Consider the following 21,833-nt stretch of genomic DNA (forward strand, 5'->3'; position numbering starts at 1 on the left):
CATTGAGACTATTAATTCACAATAAATGGCAGATCATAGCCCTTGCTGAGTAAATATGTTCGTCTATTTCATAAGCTTTGCTAACTGTAAGCATACTATAAGGCAATGACCTTGGCTATCACAAACTAAATTCCCATTTAACTTATTCTCCAGGTTTCAAGGAAAATCTTTTGTTATTATTATTTTTTTTTAATTTTGGAGGGTGGGGACCCAAATCTTTTGTGAAACCAAATTGGCAACGGGGATGGGGAAGGGGAGGATACAAATATTGTCACGTTGCTGAAAATCAGCATACCCCTTTTTCCAGCTAATCCCAATAATTGTAGAGAAATTGCTCTAGACATAACCACTGGAATGGCAGAATCTATTAAAAAAAAGATTTAAAAAAAGATAAATAGGCTTTTATAAGCAAAGATCCGATCTGCTTTCAGTGTTTAGTGAAATGCAGGCGAAGTTACGGTCGTGTGCTTAGTTTTTAAAGAACAACATAAATGCACTGGAGTTGTGATCATTTGATAAACATGTTGATGCCAATATATTTTTGCCTAAATGCAATAAACTCACCAGTGAGTGATGCAAGTTGACAATGGGAGGTAAAAAGTGTATCTTGCGGATGTTGGTGGGAGGAAACAGGGTGGTAGAGGGGAGAGCTAACGTTCATAATGCCTAGTGAATTCCTGTGTATTTGAAATGTCAAAGAAAATGTGATGTGTTTCTCTAAATTGTGTCTCTCTCTACATGTATAAATGAACAGACGCAGATAGAGCTCAAAAACATGGCATGGATGAATTTATCTCTTCCAACCCCTGTAACTTTGACCACGCTTCCCTCTTTGAGATGGTGCAACGCCTTACTTTGGATCACAGACTTAATGATTCCTATTCTTGCCTGGCAAGTATATTCTTTAGTCTACAGCAATTTAAACCTGATAACTTTTTTTTTTAATAAAATATTTCTCTACCTTTCTATCAGAAGCTCTTTTTCTCCATTACAGAGCCCCTTTAACAATTATAAATGTGTTCTTGATTTCCTGGGTGGAGATAGTTTTACTTACCAAAGAAAGAAGACAGAGCGGGAGGAAGTTATCAGTAGAGACAGATCCAATTCCCCAGCCTCCCTAGCTAAGCTTCCCCCTTTTCAGCTGCTACATGAGAAATATTCCCAAGAGGGTAATCGAGTTTGGCACCTGCTTATGGAAAACTTGTAAAAATTGCCTTGGTTTCTTAGACTTTAAGATTCCCCCCTTCCTCCCCTCCACAGATGATAAGACCCCCGTGCTTCTTTCTCAGAAATGAATGTGTTCTTTTTGTTTATTTTTCAAAAATTAAAATGATTTGTAAATAAACTTCACTTAGCTTTTCATAAGCTAAACTGGTTTGGGTTTGTTTGTTTGTTTGTTTGGATAGCTTCTATTTTTTCGTAGTATTCCAAGCATTTTTCACCCTTTGGGAGAATTTTTTATGGTGCTTTAGACATTTGGAAGTCCAGCTCTCCAACAAGAATATCAGCATTTCTTGAAATCCTGTTCTAAGCCTAGATTTAAATAACTTAAATTCAAGGGACAACTATTATGTCTTTTTAAAAATTCTGTCTTTATTGGATTCCTGATGATACATTTTGGGCTTTCTGCTAATCAAATTCAGAAGCCTACAAGAGACCCCATTTATATCCTCTACAAATCGTAAATTGTTACTTCATTTCTTAAAGGTAAATGATATTAATCCCACTTTATAGATGGGAATGGTGAGGGGAAATAATGAAATGACTTTACACAGAGGAAAAGCCTCAGCCCTGACTCTAAAGATTAAGGTTAATATATCTATATTTTGTCAATATTATGCAATTTACCAAGGTTAACATATTATTGACATTTATGTAAATATAATGAAAATCTGTTTCCTTTCTAAATGACATGGCTATTTCCTACATCTATTCTTACTATTTTTTATTTTAAATTCTGTTTTTTTTCCTGTAACCAGAAGCCAAACAATTAAAAATAGTAGATAAAATAGTCTTAAATACGGAAACGGGATATACGGAATAATTTATTAATCTGCGTCTCATAAAACATTCATTGATGATCTCGGGTTTAGAATCACTTCATCAGAAGAGTCTGAACTTTGCCAAATTGGAAAGGAACACTTCACTTTGACTTTAAAAAAAAAAAAAAGCTTACCTTGCATTGCAAGGCAATTTTTCTTAAATGTGTTTCTTATGATTATGTGATTATTCATGTAATTATAAATTGCATTCATGAAAGTTGTAAGAATATGCCGCTGAGCTTAATTCCTATTCTCTTGAGGAATTTGTTTTAAATATATTATTTTCAAGACTTTTTTCACATCATTTTAAAAACAATTTTCTTTTTCACTAAGAAATTCAGTCACTAAGGAGAGTTAGCATAAAAAATTAAACCAGAAGTGAAATTTTGAAACTTGCCTCCTATTAATCATGTATAGGCTTAAAAAGATGCTCCAAAATCCAAACTTAATTACAAATGCCATAAAATAGTTTCCTTCTGCTTTTGTCTACCTGTAATCTATTAATCATATACCAAAATTTCAGAAAATAACAGCAATTAAAAGGACCTTATCTTCTGCCTCTATATATTTCATTTTCTCATTATTACAATCTTTTTTTTTTTTTTTCAGTTAGTTTTGGAGACGGACCAGCAGGGATACATAAATTTTTCTGTGTCTTCGACTGAGTTCCTAATTGATATTTCTTCAACTCTTTTCAAAGCAGCTATTTTGGCATCTACAAAAGACTTGGTGTCATCTGAGTCGTAGAAAATATATTTTAATCTTTCACAGCAGTGTTGTTTCTAAGATTTAGCATTTGGGGTAGCAGATGGAGTGGCAAAGAAGTTGCCTATAGGGGCAGCCCACTGCCTCGACTACTCTCCCGCCCTCTGCAGTAACTTATAATTTGAAATAGGAAAGATGCCGTCTTTCGTTGGATGCATTGCTGAGCTGCATGTTGTCAATCGAAGAGTCCCCAGATTACTAATACAAGATCAGAGTACTGCAGAGGCCTCTCTCTCTGTGCTTCTGTGGCCTGTATCTGCCCTCCCCCCAACTCACACACGCCATCACTTTCTCCTTTTGCCTTTTCTTTCCCAAGATGGAGTGATATTCACAAGACTCAGAGAGGTCCCTCAAAATAAAATTAAATTTATATTTTAAACAATTCTAAATTCCCAGCTTACAAAGTACCAACCTAAATCGGTTTACAGGTTGCCCTCCCCCCGCCATCACCCCCATCACTATCCAGAAGTTCACTTGATGCCACTTCGCTTTTACGAAAAGACCTATATTAGTACTTGTTTTCAATAACCAAAAGAGATCTGAAGAGGATTTTCACTTTTATGGAATGGTGATTGCTTCTTCACTTGACACCATTTTGGCTTATGAAAGGTTTTGTAAGAATACTCCATTTTCAGATAGTGAAGGAAACCTGTACCTTTTTGCCTCTGAAAGGTACCAAAACCAAAAGAAGTGATTTGATTTCTGGCTTGGCTGATGGGTGACCTTGAGTGGCAAGCCACTTGGCCTTTCTGAGCTTCTGGTTTTTTGAGTGCATCATGGAGGCAGTGATTTCTATGCAATCATGCTTCCCAATCTGCTCTGAATCAGAGATCCCATCAAGGTTCTCTTTTATAGCAGAGTTTCATCTGATCATACAGCAAGCAAATAAACAATAAGAAAACAAATAATTGCCAGGGGGTGGGGGGGATCAAACAAGATGCTAAGCCAGGGCACCAGAAGCACCTCTGAGTTTACCTGAATCATGTCTGGTTCACAATTTGAAAACTTAGTCTCGTTGCTCCCTTTGCAAAGTTGTGTCATGATCCTCATTTTTAAATTTAAAAAGGATTTCCTTTCAAAGTGAAAGAATTAATGAAGTCCTGGCATTTATGTAGACCAATCCTAATATTTCTTAATGCTTCAGAGTAGGAAAAACAGAAGACTTTGAGTAAGCCCATGCTGCTTGTGTTTTGTATTATTTGTGAGTCACTTAGCAGCCCTGCTCTCTAGTTTCCTTATCTAGAGGGAGATAAACCTACCCTGCTCACCTCAGGAGATTGCTATGGGGCTCAAGTGGAGTTCTTTGTATAAAGCATAATACCAACCTAAGACCTCATGTTATTATTTCCTCTTATCAGTAACCCAGATTTCACCCTGTCCCCACACCAATGCTCTTGGAAGGTATATGGTTCAGTGTTAGAGCAGCAGGTGAGATTCTGTTTCTGGAATCAAGCTCTCTGATTTGCAGACTCCAGCACATACAAGCTCTGGGATCCTAGGGAAATCCTAGGGAAATTCCATGTCCTTCCTCAAATTGATTTTCCCCACCCATCCAACAGGATAACAGGACCTACCTCTCAGGGCTGGTACAATAACAAGCAGCCAGCACACACAAGGGGGTTAGCACAGTGGCTGGCACTTAGAATAAATCAAAAGGTATTGGCTCTGGCAATTTTTGAACCCCTTTCTCCAGTCACCTCAACTGTAAGCAGCTCCAAAAACAAAAACAAAAAAACCCCACCACCAAGAACAAAAACCTGTATTTAAAAGAAAGTCTTTCCTTTATTCCCCAAACAGGGCTGGTTCAGTCCTGGCCAGGTGTTTGTCCTAGATGAGTATTGCGCCCGAAACGGAGTCCGAGGGTGTCACCGACATCTCTGCTACCTCAGAGACTTGCTTGAACGGGCAGAAAATGGCGCCATGATTGACCCCACCCTCCTCCACTACAGCTTTGCCTTCTGTGCATCCCATGTCCACGGGAACAGGTAAGCACTTGTTGAGAGGTATTTCTCCAAATATATATTTAAATATATATATATTATTATATATTATATATTAATAATATATATATATATATATTTTAAGGCACTGACAATGGCTTGTGGTTGGTCCTGCTTTTAGAATTATCTCTAACTTTGTGTCCATTCCCATTCCTTCTGTAGCGCACACACACACACACACACACACAGAGGAACACAAAGGTGTTAATTTTTCCTTTCAAGAAATTTAAAAGAAATGGCAAACAGAACTTCTGAAGTGGTCTCTGAAGGTAAAAAAAAAATCTAGGTTTGAATCATGGCTCTTCCATTTACTAGCAGAGATGCTGGATGGTAATGAAACCCTCCATACCACAGTTCTGTAAAACAGGGTTGATACTGTCCTCATCACGTTTTTTAGAGGAGGCAGGTGGGCTCAGCACAAGAACAAGACAAGAGCTTCATAAATTTTTACCTTTGTTCTTCTCCTCATTCCTTCGTTATCTTTCATTCCATAGATATTTAATGATTCCTTACTGAGTGCCAGGCCCTCTGGTACACAGTCAGCATACACGGTGAGCATAAAAGACAGCAAACAAGGACAGGGTTACACAGAGATTGGTGCTCTGATGACAAGAAATAATATTCCATGCTAGCATTTAATAAAGGAAGACAGCTTAGACAGGGTGTTAGGATGGCAGGGAGGGTGTCCCTGAGGAAGAGAGGCTTGGGCTGAGAACTGAAGCATGTGTAGGAGTTGAGTGCTTCCAGGCAAAAGGAGCAGCATGTACAAATGCCCTGCTGAAGGAGAAAGCCAAGCACACTTCCAGAGCTGAAATAAGCTAGGTGAAGCTGGAAGGCAAAGATAATCATAACACTTACAGTTTAACCATGGAGCTGGGAAGAACTTCAGAGATCACAGTGTAACCAACCCCCTCATTTTATAGGTTTTATAGATAAGACTAGAACATCAGTTCTTCTAACTCCATACTAAGTACTCTCTTTCTTTAGACGTTGCCCAGCTCCTGGAGGAAAAGATCCATGTTCTGAATAATGCAAAGCAGCAAATAATTTAGGAACATTACCATTTGGCTCTGAAGACATGGAATAAATTTCCACATTACCACAGCCAGTTTACTATCCCAATGTATGTAGCCTCACATTACTAGGAAGACAAGCCTGAATTACCTCGAGCACCTCAACCCAGGAAAGGCACATCCAGGAAAAACTAGGTCTCTTCAGAAATCCAAAAAAGTTGGTGCTGTGGGGAAATTCACATGTGGGAGGGTCCCGATCTGACTGCATTTATTTTAAATCAGACTGTCAGTTATCTTCATCTTTGCAAGCTAGATGACTGAAATATCTGTAAGATTTGTCCTGTGCCTTTCTTTTCTCTAGCACTGGTAGGTTTTATGAGATGCAACTTCAACATTTAAAAGTAGGTAACAATAGCATTGTAGGTTTGAATATTTAACGGGCAACAAGGTTTTCAACACCTCCCATTGTTACAAGGTTTGCTAGCCAGGCATATGACCTTTTATTTACATAAAAAATATTTATGAAAACTCTGATACCTGGGGAGTATCTGTGTATAACTCTGCTTTTTATAAATATGTACACTTTGATGACTATCTGTTACAGCCTCTTGGACTGAATTCTTTAGAGAGAGAGAGAGAAGTTGCATTATATTCTCTGGGTTGTCACACTGTATTCTACATATGTTACTGAATAAGAAAGTGTTATAAAATAATGAAGTGTTTTTGTAAACTCCCTGGTAAACATCATCATGAATTATGATACACATTGTCTGGATTTCATATTGTAAGACTGCCACTTGATTCACAGTTAGGTTTATACATCTTGTCATGGAAACAGTTTTGGATTTCTTATTTTCTTTTCAGTTCCGATTTTCCTTATGCAAGTTTGCATCTTTTTCTTTCTTCTTCTTCTTCTTCTTTTTTTTTTTTTTTTTGCTTATTATTTTAGTTTGAATGCATTTGCTTTTGCTGTTTGACGCATCCTTCTTTTTCTTTCTTTTGTTTGTGCATGCGTGCGTGCTCTTGATTCTTCTGTGGCTGGCCGCCCTCTGTGCATGCCCCATGCAACCACCCCCTCTCCAAAGTCAACAAATGCATGTATACCTTAGTGGGCTGCCACCAAATACAGACCCTCAAGGGAGCAAAATTCCCTCCCCATCTGAACCAGAGGCTAAAAAAGATACCAAAAAGGAATCCAAAAAAAGAAAAGATTACAAAGCCCAGGCAAATCCAGAGCCCAAAAGGTAAGACGTTATGTGTGCATTGACTTGTGTTTTACGATGTCTGGGACATTCCCCCCATCTGTGCCATGACTTCTACCCTACCAAACAGCAAGCTTTGTGTATTTCTGAAGTTTCTGTTCCTTTAAGGTTTTCAAAGGTACACTTTAACAGAAAATCCTAGCAATGGGCAAAATACCATGCATTAGGACTGAATTTGAGTCAGGTGTTTAGTGACTCTTAAATATATTCATATTGAAAAAACTGAGCAATATGTAAACAGAATCATGAATCAGATTGCTTTTTTAATGGCATCTAGTTGAGGGACTGGTACCTTACCAAGTCATTCATAATAAGCAATCCATGCTTTATAATTCTGAATTTATGTTTAAGGAACAAATAGAATGGGTTATCAGAAGCCGGGTCTATACATTTATAGTAGCTCCATCATTTCTAGCAAACCCTTCTCATTTCCGCATTGATTTCATGAAACAAAGCTATCTTTAGATAATGATTTATAATAAAAACATAAAGCCTATCACTAAATGAATGGCTCTTAGTAGAATCGCTTATATAATGAGGTCACCTTGAAGCCAAGCTCTAAAATTCAAGTTCTAAAATTATATTTTTCCTGTTTTGTTTTCTTTGTCCTTTAGGGCTACTCTCATTGTGATTTGATAAAATGGCAAAGTGGTGGCTTTTCCCCCTTTTTAAACTAGATTTGCCGTTATTTCCAGTGTTATCCTTATGTCCTTCTTCACCTTCTCTATCCTTGCCACAAATTAACATTGACATTTTTAAAAAGTTCTTTTTTAATTTTGAAACTGACATTCTGACCCTGACATTGCCAAGTGACACAGAGTTCACAAGCAAGTATGTTTTATGCTTCACTATGAATTTTGCCAGTGGACTATTTCTAGGTCCTAAAATATATAAGTTTACTTGTAGGCAAACTGAATGAAAATACCAACTTTCACTTCTTAGAGAACGTGGCAGGCTGTCAATTAACATGTCCAGGTCTGCTAGTGAAAGTCAAAGAAAGCCCTGATGCATTGTGGACCTCTGTTTTTGAAACTTTCAGTATATAAGGATGGAGGTGAATTGCAGTTTCTGTTTGTGTTTCCCTATGAGAGTCAGACTGCCAAGAGGGTAGAGAATAGTTATAGGCCCCTAAGCCTCTGGTTGCTATCCAAGGTGCTGCTCCTGGAGTGATCAGCATTGAAAGTTAAAGTGAACTGCGGCACTTGAACGAGCCTGCCCTGTGCCAGCAAAAACTATCCGAGAGGATCTTGAGTGGTACATTAAGAAGCTTATGTGTGTCCCAGGGTATATGTGTGTATTGCATTTTTTTTTTAATGCAGAAGAAGTCGTAATATTAAGTATCAGTTTTGTAGCACTCCACAGTTTATACTCTCATAATTCTATCAGATTTGCTATAACATTTTCAGGTCAGCTATTTTTTACATTCACTTTGCAGAGGATGAAACTGAATGTCTACAAATATAAGTGGAAAACTCATATATTCTGAGTCCAAAGCTCTTCCTCTTTGCACTACATCAGCACTGTGTATAGATTCTAGAAATCTGAGATTTAGAGTCTGTTTTGCATGAATCTGGAATTATATATCGTATTTCTGTGCCTCAGTTTTCTCAACTGCAGGAAGAACACATAGAATCGTAGCATCATGATATCCCGTCAACCTCTAAAATTATCTTCTGTGAGGGGCGCCTGGGTGGCTCAGTGAGTTAAAGCCTCTGCCTTCGACTCAGGTCATGATCCCAGGGTCCTGGGATCAAGCCCCACATTGGGCTGTCTGCTCTGCAGGAAGCCTGCTTCCTCTTCTCTCTCTCCCTCTGCCTGCCTCTCTGCCTACTTGTGATCTCTGTCTGTCAAATAAATAAATAAAATCTTTTTAAAAATAAAATAAAATAAAATTATCTTCTGTGGGTTACAATAACAAATGAAATAAGCCATTGTCATATCCCTTAAATAAAGTTTAATTCAAGTAAGGATAATTGCTGCCACTTAAAAAGTGGCTATATGCCAGGCACTGTGTGAATTTCTGTTTAGACTCACTATCTCATTTTATCTGTATTACATCCCCGTGAAGTATTATTAATTCACTTCATCTAACATCTAAGGAGTTTGAAGTTCAGATAAGTTCAGTCACTTAATCTGTAGCAAACAAGTACCTGATCCTCATTCAAACACAGAGAGTCTGACTTTGGCGCTTGCATTTGTGGATTTTGTAAAATGCCAAATTCAGTCATTTGATAAGAGTTTCAACATTTGCAGGCTAGATACTATAGCAGTCATCTGAACTAATTAAAGTATTTTCCATTTTCATCCTAAAAATGTCCAAAATCAACATGGTTCCCCTGGTAATTCTGGCCTTGTGAAGAGAACCATAGTGTATCTGGAGTTTTAAACCACATAAGACAGAGTGAGTCTCTTTTGAACATTAGTTAATAACCTCTGGGTTTAGGGAAACTATCTTCCTAACCACTTTTACCAGGATGAAAACTATGTGCATTTGGAGGTATTATGGATTCTTTGGCCTAGATTGGGAAGGCAGTCATGACTCATGGAAACTAATTGCCCTTTAACTGAATTTAACTGGACAGTAGAACTCATTCCTAATGTCACCTCACAACCAGCTTTAAATTAGGTAAAATACAGTTTTTACATAATTATTAACTTCTTACCTATTAAAAACTAGCAGAGCCCTGCCCTGTTGCAGCTGAAAATCATAAATGACCACTCAGCTGTCGGTGACTGACTTTCTCCTACATTTTCTGGAATCCTTACCGCATCTCCGTGTGCCTATGTAAATCCACGGCATATAATCAAAAGTAGACACATGTGGTCAACCAGGAAGATGATTGCTCTTTATAATTCCAGACACTGGAAGATATGGAACCATCTATATATTTTGGGATCTTATAGAACAGTGGTTCTTGATTCGGGAGAGGAAGGGGCAATCTTTCCCCCCAAGGGACATTTGACAATGTCTGGAGACATTTTTTATTGTCATCCTGAGGAGGGGAGGACAATAGTGGTACTAATGTCAGCTAGTGGGTAGAGGCCAAGGAAGTTTCTAGATATCCCACAATGCATGGGACACCCCTCCACAAAGTCCAAAAAAACAAACTCCCAGGTGATGGACTGAATTTCTCCTTTTTACTTGCATTTTTTTCTTTTACACAAACTTATTCTGTGTCTGGAGGCAGAAGAGTTGCCACCACTGATTTTCACCTTGTACAATAGTAGTTCTCACACTGTGGTGTACATAGAAATCACATAGGGAGCTTGTTTAAAAAGAGACTACTAGATCCTAGCCTCAGATAATTTGATTCAGCCAGCCTTAGATGGAGCCAGACATCTGGGCTTTTAATCAGTAATTATATGGCATTAGGTCTTCAGGTCTTGCTTAGTTAAGGCCTTGGTTGTCAAACTTGGCTACACACTAGGATCACTTGGAGAACCTAAGAAATTCTACTCTACTGACCCCACCTGCAGAGGTTCTGATTTAATTAATCTGGGATATGGTCTAAGCATTTTGTTCTGAAAATCTCCCTTACTGATTCTAATATGTAGCAATGTTTAAGAACCACTGTCTCAATCTGGTGCTTGGCCAGCTCTCCATTTTGGCTCAGGTCATGATCCTGGAATGGAGCTGCGCCTTGGGCTCTGCACCTGTCAGGGAGTCTGCTTGAAGATTCTCTCTCTCCCTTTCTCTCTGCGCCTTTTCCCACTCACACGCTGTTTCTCTTCTTTCTCTCTGTCTCAAGTAAATAAATAAATAAATAAATCTTTTAAAAAGAACCACTGATTGAGGGAACGTGAGTTTGGGACAGCTCTTTAAAACTGAACCCATTTTCTCAAAGAGAGAAGGAAAGAAAAAGAAAATATGAGTATGTTCAGCTGGTTGCACTTGGCGATCATAAAACCCACAGATGTAAATCGCTATATCTTCTAATTTTTAAATCAGCTCCTAAGGTTGCAGTACTTAATTTTCACCATAATATTTTTAGTATTCTTTTTAGATGACATTTAGATTAGCATCACTTTGGTCACTGTCCCACAGTGACAAGGCAATCAAACAGCTCTGATGATTGCAAGTTGCGTCAATGTTCCTTGGATCCCTTTATTATTGGGATTGGAAATTTTTCTCATTTACATTATTATTTAACATTTCTTGAATGCCAGTGCTGCTCTTCACATATGGCCTGTGTAGAAAGTACATTGTATCAGCAATTAACAAATCCATAATGCCAACCGCCCCAATCCAAAGTAAGCTGCATAGATTAATGAGTCTGCAAGCAGATGTAAGAGAGCAGGAGTTTTAGAAATCTTTGAAAACGCGTCCCAGGATTCCTTTGGGAGATGTGTCTGGAGCCAAGGTGCTGCTTCTGTGCAGAGACTCTGTGATCCCTGTGGGTTAGATTTGAGTTACTGAACCATCCGAAGGAACTCATTTTTCTCCTCTGTTACTCCACCAGTCCCCCTAAGTCGGTGAGTAATTCCATCCACCTGGCTTCCCAAGGTAGAACCATGGGAGCAGTCCTTCTCCCTCAGCACATCCCAAGGATTTAATTACTATGCCTGGTCAGTGCCCTTAAGTATCTCTCAAGCCCATCCACTTCTCCTTCTCTTCAGTGCCACTACCAGAGTTCAGGTGTCTGTCTTCTCTCCCCTGGAGCACAGAAAATGCTTCATTGACCATCTCCTTGCCTCTAGTGTTGGTTCCTCATTCCCAATCCATGTTGTATAATATTTTCTTTTATTTCTGCTTTGTGAATGCCTTCCTGGAAGTAAATCAGTCATTTTTGCACATGTAAATATTTCTCTTTCACTCCAGTCTCATGTTTCTCCCCATTCTCTCCCTCTCCTTATTCTCACTTCCTTCCTCTCATCTCTATCATACACATACACTCCTTAAGATATGATGTCTAGTGCTTTTTAACTCTCCCTTCCCAAAAGATGGGAGGGAGAAGACTGTGTAGCAGGGATGATTCAGTTTTACTGATCTCTGAATATAGCACTTCAGTAGCAGGCAAGCATGGATAGGGGAGGACAGTGGCCCCCACATTCTTGGTATAATGTTCCACACTCACATAAGACATTAGTGTGCTTGGGGAGGTGTGGCTGGTTGGCCTTCCAGCTTTGAGCAGGGGTTGGCCTTGCATATGTAACTGAGTCATGCTCTTTAAATTCTATTTTTTTGAAGATTTTATTTATTTATTTGACAGAAAGAGAGCATAAGCAGGAGGAGTGGCAGGCAGAGGGAGAGGGAGAAGCAAGCTCACCGCTGAGCAGGGAGCCCAATGCAGGACTCGATCCCAGGACCCTGGGATCATGACCTGAGCTGAAGGCAGACATTTAACCGAATGAGCCACCCAGGTGCCCTGCTCTTTAAATTCTAAAGAAGCAACCTTATCTAATCGGGAATACTTGGGGGTGGGTGTAGGGAATCAAGCACATTTCAAGCAAAAGCCTGCATCCCAAGAAGCAATTCTCTTTAGATCTTATATTCAAACTTCTAAGCCATGTGATTCCATTCCTAAAGGAAATCTGCCCCATGAAAACAGCAGATTTGGGGCATCTGGGTGGCTCAGTCGATTAAGCGTCTGCCTTCGGCTTGGGTCATGATTCCAGGATCTTGAGATGGAGCCCTGCATTGGGCTTCCTGCTCCATGGGGAACCTGCTGCTTTTCCCTCTCCCTCTTGTCTGCTCTGCTGCCTGCTTGTATTCTCTGTCAAATAAATAAATAAAATATATTTTTTTAAAAAACACAGCAGATTTTCCAACTCAGACATAAACTCTTGTAGAATGTGCTGAATTATCTGTTCCATTGGAGCAATCTTTCCGGCCCATAGCAAATCATCAAGTAATAGCATTTCCTTTCTAAAATTTCAACCTGTGTCCTCATCCTCTGGTCATTGAATTCACTGGGGTGAAAACATATTCTCGGATGTCACACCCTTCCCAGGGTGGTTGTGATACCAAAAAACAACGTATATTCCTGGTCTAACTACTCAGAAGTCTGTTCATAAAGAGTAAGGGTAGAATCTAAAGCCTAGTTGTCTATGTTTGTCTAGAAACAAATGAACAAAAATCCTATCTCTTCTCCTATTCCTCAAAGAGAAAAATCTGTATAGTATCAATTTGGAAATTGATCATTCTCTGGGGAAAAAAAAAATACATGCTTTCCTGCAATGCATACGTTTTATACAATTTCTGTAATCGCCTCTTAGGTTCTCCATTCAGCACCTGGACTGAGCCTAAACCACTTTGACTCATGTCCCTATATCAGTAGTATCCATATTCTTTGAGATTTTTTCGGTAGGGAGAGATTTCAAGCACTCCCATCTTTAGAGAGAGCAAAGATACCTTCTGATTTTGTTGGGTTTTAGCTATGTGTTTAGAAAAACAGAAAACAAGTCAAAGAAGACCTCACTGATATATTTTTGCCCTCTCCAATCCTCTTTCTCAAATTAATAATAGCCAACATCAAGAAGCTTCAATGCCCATTTGTAAGGTGGTAGAAACTGCTTGTTGTTGCCTCCTATCTTAGTCTTTGTGAAACAAACACTTTGATATATTTGTTTTAGCAGCGTGTCTGAGCCCCAGGGCATCAGGGCATAATTAGAAAAGGGGTTTGGGCTGGAGGGAGAGGAGAGGAAAAGGAAAGGCTGGGCTTTCATAATGAAGCAGTGGCTATTGGATGTGAGAGTTCTAATTACAGTGTATAATTAAGCTAGAGATTATAGAAGCCATCCAGATGAGCAAGCAGTGATGTCTCCTTTTGAGATGATAATGTTTTGGTGTTCTCTTGAATTTGTAGTTATTAGCCACTTGAAAGAAACAAAGGAAAATATTCCATTCTAGGATTAAATTCAAAGGTATCACTCCAAAAGTTGTAAGGAAAAAGAGTTGCTAGAAGTCAGTTTAAAAAGAGAGGTTAAGAGAGTGTGTTTGGCCTCAACGTTCTATTTAGGGAGCATTGCAAGGAACATCTACTAAGATATTCTGTCCCACTCTGGCCCTTTAAGCTCTCATGTTTCTGGGCTGGAACAATTTAGTAGCAAGTAGGATTCAGTTATCATGCTTGTTTAAGGACATTTGCAGGGATCCATAATGCGGTCTGCAGGCATGCATCCATTTGGAGAGAGAGAATATATCATGTTTACGGTGCCTACACCAGCATATGTGGACATTTGCATTTGGAGAGAAAGTATATTCCCACTTCAGCTGGAGTTCTACCCCTTGTTGGTAGTGATTGGAGCTTAAAGCTGGCTGTATGCAGAGAAGTGGACCAGATACTCTTCCTCTTTTGAATCCATACATTTTCTTTCCCACCTGGGTTCCACACTTGATCACTAAATAGATGCAATATCAGAACACATCTGTCACTGTAAGCTTTCAGTTAATTTAGTGACCTGACCTTGAAAAGATACCTAACCTTCCAAACAAGGGTTCTGTGTCCCAGCTTTCAACATAATGTGGAGAACTGGGCCAGCAGGGTAACAAAACACCAGGAATCTGTGAGCTCACTTGGGTGTGTAGGAACAGTTTAATGACCCAAGGAGATAAATTCACTTTCACAAAGCTGCTACCACTTGGTTTCTTTGACTAGATTATTCACACTTAATTTCAAATATCAAAATAAAATCTTCCACTTAATCATATTCAATTACTCCAGTAATAGATATTAATTCATAAGCTCTACCCTGGAAGCATTTGGGGAATGGGGGAACACTGTGTAACTAGTAACTTAAAGGATGAGCAGCTGGGTTATGGTAGTTTCAGTCCGACAAGAAAAAAAAAAAAGGGAAGACCCAACTCTAGATAAATTATTATTTGTGACATGGCTCAAGATGGGAGAGTGTGAGGAGAGTGAAGGTGACAGAACTGCTGCTGACCACAGTGACAAGGACTTGAAGAGCAGCCGACATGACATCTTTCCTATCGTGCTGCCAAAAATGTCAACTTTGTGAAGGACAGTGAGAAAATGGTTTGCCAAAAACGTGAAAGGTGGATTCAAGAGATGCCTGCTGTGTCAGATGTGATATAGTCTGTCATGGCTGAGAGACCCACTTCTGGTGGCAGGGGTGTCCTGCAGGTGGGGGAGCGTTCAGTCTCTGACAGGGCTCCAAAAATGACTGCACTTGACCTGCAGGTGGTCTCAGGTTTGCAGGATCATGATATACAAGAAGTGAGCTGTTAGCCAGTGTGCAGTTAGGTGGAACCAGAGACCTGGGACCACATTCATTTCCTTGTCCTGTGTGTGTGTGTGTGTGTGTGTGTGTGTGTGCGCGTGCGCGCGCGCATGCGTGTGCACACGTGCGCATGAGCACACATGGGATTTTAAAGCTAGGTTCAAAGACATCACACACTTCTACTATGAAAGCACATATCCCCTCCTTCTACTAAAAAGGAGGAGATACGTGCTTTATGAACTCACATCAGATTAGTATAAGTAAGGACTAAGTCTGGATCATCTATCATTTGAGTTTTTGGGGGTGTGATGTTGGGAGCCTCAAAGAAAGGGAGAGGAAAACTGGAGTCAAGGCAGCTACAGAAAAGTAGGTAACAGGACAAAAGCAGCCCTTAATGGCATATTAAAATAAATATTAAAATAACCTGGGGAGCTTTAGAAGTGAAAGATGTCTTGGCCCACTTGACACATTGAATCAAGAGCTTGAGGATGAGACCTCTCAAAGCTTTCACATGGTTCTAAAGTACAACCAAAAATTAAGAACTACTGAACTATGAGGACGGTCTACAGCTACTAGGGTGAGCAAATTGCACCTGCTTCTTCTGTGTTTGCAGTATTTACCCCGTGTGGTTTCTCCGTGTGGTGTCCAGTTAGCTGAGCTTAGGTCATAGTCCTGCTTATGTGTGCAGTGACCATGAAAGGCAGACACTGATTTATAGTAGGGCCCTTAGAATAAACAGCAGGAAAATAGGATCCCACTTTACCTGCCCCCCCCACCCCCATCGAGAATACTCACAGTGCGGCCAAGGTCATTCCTCCAAAGGACATTCAGGTGTTAAGAGGCAACAGTGGTTGCTAAGAAGCCAAAAAATAAGAGGGCAGAAAATGCACCATTCAGGACACAGGAGGATGGGGGATTTGGGGCTTCTAAATATGTGTTCTAAGTAAAGACCCATCTCAGCTTGGGATTTACTAGTTAGGAATTTGAAATCCAACTTTATCCCTCTTCTCTCATTCTTTGTGACTCCTTAAGTGTTAGAAGTATGGGGAAGGGAGCAAGATCCAGAGCCAGTTTTATTACAATTATAGAATCACCTCCAAATGTTTCCAGAAAAAAACAAAAACAAAAACCCAGGGCTTCTGAGAGATACCAATACAGTTCCTCTATTTATTTCACAACTAGCACTGCTTGGGATGTTACCTTGAAACAGTGCATACACCACATTGGAGGGGGTTATGGCTTTGTAAATGAACCATTACACTTGGAGAAGATCTCTGCTTCCAAACTCACTCCAATCCAAGGGAAACTGGTAACCCTGAATCAAATGTACCCTTTCGGCCACTAAAAGAGCAAACCACCAAATATTTCCTTGCTCTAAAGCACAGTCCTCAAAGTGTGGCTCCTGCATCAACAGCATCAGAGAACTTGTTAGAAATGCAAATTTTTGGGCACCTGGGTGGCTCCATTGGTTGGGCGCTGACTCTTGTTTTCAGCTTGAGTTGTGATCTCATGGTCAGCTCTGGGATTGGCAGGGAGGCTGCTTGAGATTCTCTCCTCTCCCTCTGCCCCTCTTCCCAGACTCTTAGGCTCTCTCTCTTTCTCTCTCTCTCTATCAAATAAATAAAGATTTTTTAAAAAAAAAGAAGAAAAGCAAATTCTCAGCCCCATCCTCCAGGTAATTCTGAGGCATGCTCAGGTTTGAGGGTTACCTCTCTAGGAAAAGTATTTTATTACTTCTGTGAGAATAGGGTTCCCCAAAATACTGAGCCAGGATTTTTAGTTAGTAGCTCCATAGAAATCTAAGCCTGTGTAATTAACATTGACACGTTGTAGGGATCAACAGAAAATAAATTGACAGAATTTTCTTCCAAAAATAATTATGTGAAACTCAGCCCCCAAAAAAGATGTATTTTTTTTTAAGATTTTATTTATTTATTCGAGAGAGAAAGAGAGAAACAGCACAAGAGAGGGGAGGGTCAGAGGGAGAAGCAGGCTCCCTGCTGAGCAGAGAGACAGATGCGGGACTCAGTTCCAGGACTCTAGGATCATGACCTGAGCAGAAGGCAGCTGCTTAACCCACTGAGCCACCCAGGCACCCCCCAAAAGGATATTTTTACTTTCTGATATGATTCCAACCTATGATCTTTGGCAAATTTTATTATTCCTGCATGTCTCTTCCTCAGTTTGTAAAATAACATCCTCTATCCCCTGTACCATTCTAGCACAATTCTGGCAACTGCAAACAAATTTGCATTCAATGTCAAATCATAACTTTTTTAATCACCTGTTTTTGTTGGTGAATTCTGTACTACTTACCTTCCAGACATAAAGTTAGTTTGTTTCATTTATTTTGAGAGAAAACCATTCACACTGACATAGGCAATTAAGAAGCAAATTTAAGAAAAGAATACAATTTTTAGTCATGTACCTTTTTTGAGTAGCGAGATTAATAGTGTTCAGAAAGGAGATGAAGGAGAGATTGTCAGGGAAGTGGAAGTGGCTGCTACCTTAAATAACCACAAATGTGAATCATCAGAACAAAAGGGAAAGAAATATAATCAAATTTCATGTTCATAATAATACCCTTTGTGGTGAGGATTAACTGAGAAGGCCAGGCACACACTAAATGCTTAGTTTTTATCATCTCAAAAACAAATCCAAAAGTTACGTTCTAATTGCCTAATAATTGCCTTGGAAGGCTTATTGAGTGAAGAATGGGTGATTTTCATCAGGGAAGCTTCTGTCTTGCCACACACATCTCTGGGCTGCCCATGTGAAATGGTTTCCGTGTTTTTGCCTGTCATCTGTAAACTCCTCTTTGTAAATTATACTTCTAAAGATTGATTTTATTTATTTACTTACTTACTTTATTATTTCTGAGAGAGCAAGAGTGTGCACGTACATGCTAGCAGGGGAAAGGGGAGGCGAAGAGGGAGAGAGAGATAATCTCAAGCTGGTTCCCCCACTGAGTGTGGAACCCCACACAAGGCCCGATCCCAGGACCCTGAGACCATGACCTCAGCTAAAATCAAGGGCCAGTTGCTCAACTGACTGCACCACCCAAGTGCCCCTGATTTATAAATTATATTTAATAGCATTTTTCTCTGGGCTAATGCCCTGCTAAGAAACCAAATGGTTAAAATGGTTTCCATTTTCCCAAATCAAGTGTGTGCATGCACATACCAATTGTATAAATGTGTTCAGTGCATTAGAGAACTATATTTTGTGTAAGCAAAACCTAAATCTAAAAAACCATACCTAAAGAAAGTTGCAGACTATAATAGAAACATGAGAAGTTACCACTGTCACATGTATTTTGTGCAGGCCAGTGAATTCATCCTGAGACTTAAATACAGATTCATGGATATTTCATTGTAAAAAAGTGTTGTTAAATAAACTTTGTATATAAACATTTAAGATTTTTCAAAAAATTATGAAAATAAGGGCACATTCACAGATTCCAACAACCTACCTGATATTTACCATTTGGTCTTATTTCTTCATTTAAGTTCAGGGGATTGTGAGGAAATGGATTTTATAGAATTTTACTGTTTAGTGGTGATTTTTATAATGTGGGGGAGGGGAAGTTTTCTTGTTGTTTTTTTTTTTCCTCCCCCAACTAGGGCATTTTTAATATTTAAAAAGAAGGGAAGCTGACCAATTAACCCCTAACAGGAGGTGCATTGCTATCATTTGCCAAGTCTTTTGTGCAGTCAGACTGGTCTAGTATACAGGATTTTCCCAACTTATGCTGGATCCTTGAGAAGGCCTATAAATAAGACCATTTGTTTGGTCTCAAGATGACTTGCATTTGCAAACTGAAGAATGTTCCAATAGAAGTTTCATGGTGACACACCAATCTGCAAACTGGCTCAGCCAGTAGTCAAAACAAGTCACTACGGGATCTGGGAAGCTGAAGTCTTTGAATGGGTCAGATTATCCTACGTCTAATTTGGCACAGATAAATTTGGGCTATAAATATGCAGCTTCCCTTTGTATTTTCAACTTGAGTGGTCCAAAGCAAATAGGAAAAAATGTGTGTGAATCTAACGGTGATTTAGAAATATGAGAATACTGCAATTAAACTGAAATTCACTTATTTTTGCTAAGGTCCTTCTTTTTATTAAAATGAGCAAGTGTTCACTAACATCAAAAGCATCATACATGGTTTGTTCTTTTTTCCCAGCTCTATTGCGGTATTAACATATACCATGTATCAGTTTGAGGTATAGCATGTGATAATTCGATACACATATAGATTGTGAAGTTACTATTATGACAAGGTTAATTAACACCTACATCCCCTCACAGAATTACCCTTTATTGTTTGTTTGTTTGTTTTGTGGGGGTGATAACATGTAAGATCTGCTCTCTTAACCACTTCCCAGTATAAAAATAAGGTACCGTTCCTTGTAGTCACTGTGCTGTACATTACTCATCATATAGCTGGGAGTTTGTACCCTTTAGTCAACAGCTCCCTATTTCCCCTACCTCTCAGGCTCTGGCAACTATCATTCTGCTCTCTATCCTTATGAGTATGATTATTTCAAATTCAACATTTGAGAACAGAGTATTTGTTTTTCTCTGTCTGACTTATTTCACTTAGCATAATGCACTCAAGTTCTACCCATGTTGTCACAAGCAGGCATTTCCTTTTTTTATGCCTGAATAATATCCCATCATCTAAAAATAAATCTATTCCATAATATATTTACTTAATTTACATAATATATCCATTCACTTCCTTTATGCATTCATCCATCAATGGACGCTTAGGTGGTTTCCATCTTTTGGCTGTTGTAAATAATGCTGCAGTGAACATAGGGGTGCAGATATATCTTCAAAACAGTGATTTTCGGGACGCCTGGGTGGCTCAGTTGGTTAAGCAGCTGCCTTCGGCTCAGGTCATGATCCCAGCGTCCTGGGATCGAGTCCCGCATCGGGCTCCCTGCTCCGCAGGGAGCCTGCTTCTCCCTCTGACTCTGCCTTACACTCTGTCTGCCTGTACTCGCTCTCGCTCGCTCTCTCTCTGACAAATAAATAAATAAAATCTTTAAAAAAAAAAAAAAACAGTGATTTTCTTTCCTTCAGATATATACCCAGATGTGGAATTACTAGATCATATGACAGTTCTATTTTTAACTATTCGGGGAAACTCCATACTGTTTTTCACAGCGACTGTACTGGTTTGCACTCCCACCAACAGTGCACAAGGATTCCCTTTTCTCTACATCATCACCAACATTTTTTGTCTTTTTGATACTAGCCATTCTGACAGGTGTGAGGTGATATCTCATTGTGGTTTTGATTTGCATTCCCTTGATGCTTAGTGTTGTTTTTATGTATCTTTTGGCCATTTGTAGGTCTTCTTTGGAAAAATGTCTATCAAGTCCTCTACCTATTTTTTAACTGAATTATGTGGGTTTTTGCTATTGATTTTTGTGACTTCTATATTTCTGTTATCTATTATAAGATAGAAGGTTTGCAAATATATTCTCCATATTCTCCCATTCCATAGGTTGTCTTTTCATTTTGCTGTGCAGAAGCTTTTCAGTTTGATGTAGTTCCATTTGTCTGTTTTTGTTTTTGTCGCTTGTACTTTTAGTGTTATATCAAAAAAATCGTTGCCAACGCCAATGTCAAAGAGCTCTTTTTCCCTGTTTTCTTCTTGGATTTTTACAGTTTCTGGTCTTTTGGTTAAGTCTTTAATCCATTTCGAGCTCATTTTTGGGGAGTGATATAAGATAGGAGTCCAGTTTCATTCTTTTGCATGTGAATATCCAGTTTTCCCCAATACCATTTATTGAAGAGACTATTTTTCCCCATTGTGTGTCTTTGGTTCCCCTGTCAAAAATATTAGTTGACCATTTATGCAGGGGTTTATTCCTGGGCTTTCAGTTCTGTTCTCTTGGTCTGTGTGTGTGTGTTCATGCCAGTACCATAGGGTTTTGATTACTATAGCTTTGTCACAGAGTTTGAAATCAGGAATTGTGATGTCTCTACCTTTGTTTTTTTATCAGGATTACATTGGCTATTTGGGTCTTTTGTGGTTCCATATAATTCCATTATAGAATTGTTTTTCCCATTTCTGTCAAAATCGCCTTTGGAATTTGATAAGAATTGCACTGAATCTGTAGATGGCTTGCAGCAGTATGGACCATTTTTTTAAAAAAGATTTTATTTATTTATTTGACAAAGAGAAATCACAAGTAGATGGAGAGGCAGGCAGAGAGAGAGAGAGAGGGAAGCAGGCTCCCTGCTGAGCAGAGAGCCCGATGCGGGACTCAATCCCAGGACCCTGAGATCATGACCTGAGCCGAAGGCAGTGGCTTAACGCACTGAGCCACCCAGGCGCCCCCAGTACGGACCTTTTAACAGTATTAATTCTTCCAATCCATGAATACAGGATTATCTTTCCACTGATTTCTGTTTTCATTAATTTCTTTTATCAGTGTCTTTTACTTTTCACAATGTTTTATAGTTTGTTTCTTCAGTTAAAACACGAGTGCTTAAGTTAATCTGAACGTGTATAATTGTAAGCTGGAAATTGAGTCACTTAAGAACATTTAA

At 39.2% G+C, this 21,833-nt stretch overlaps 1 protein-coding gene across 25 annotated transcripts in view; it reads left to right on the top strand.

The window, feature by feature from the left end:
* CADPS (calcium dependent secretion activator) overlaps window positions 1-21,833 on the top strand; it is a 469,919-nt gene that overhangs the window by 328,066 nt on the left and 120,020 nt on the right. For 24 of the 25 annotated variants that reach the window (XM_045078225.1, XM_045078255.1, XM_045078257.1 and 21 more), the window contains 2 exons: window positions 755-891; window positions 4,605-4,792. In XM_045078225.1, coding sequence (XP_044934160.1) covers window positions 755-891; window positions 4,605-4,792 — 325 coding nt within the window. Of the gene's footprint in view, window positions 1-754; window positions 892-4,604; window positions 4,793-6,905; window positions 7,065-21,833 lie in introns of all 25 variants that reach the window. The other variant, XM_045078278.1, reaches the window with a different exon arrangement.

This window comes from Mustela putorius, unplaced genomic scaffold (genome assembly GCF_011764305.1).
Source record: "Mustela putorius furo isolate JIRA1106 unplaced genomic scaffold, ASM1176430v1.1 tig00000095_pilon_pilon_pilon, whole genome shotgun sequence".
NCBI lineage: Eukaryota > Metazoa > Chordata > Mammalia > Carnivora > Mustelidae > Mustela > Mustela putorius.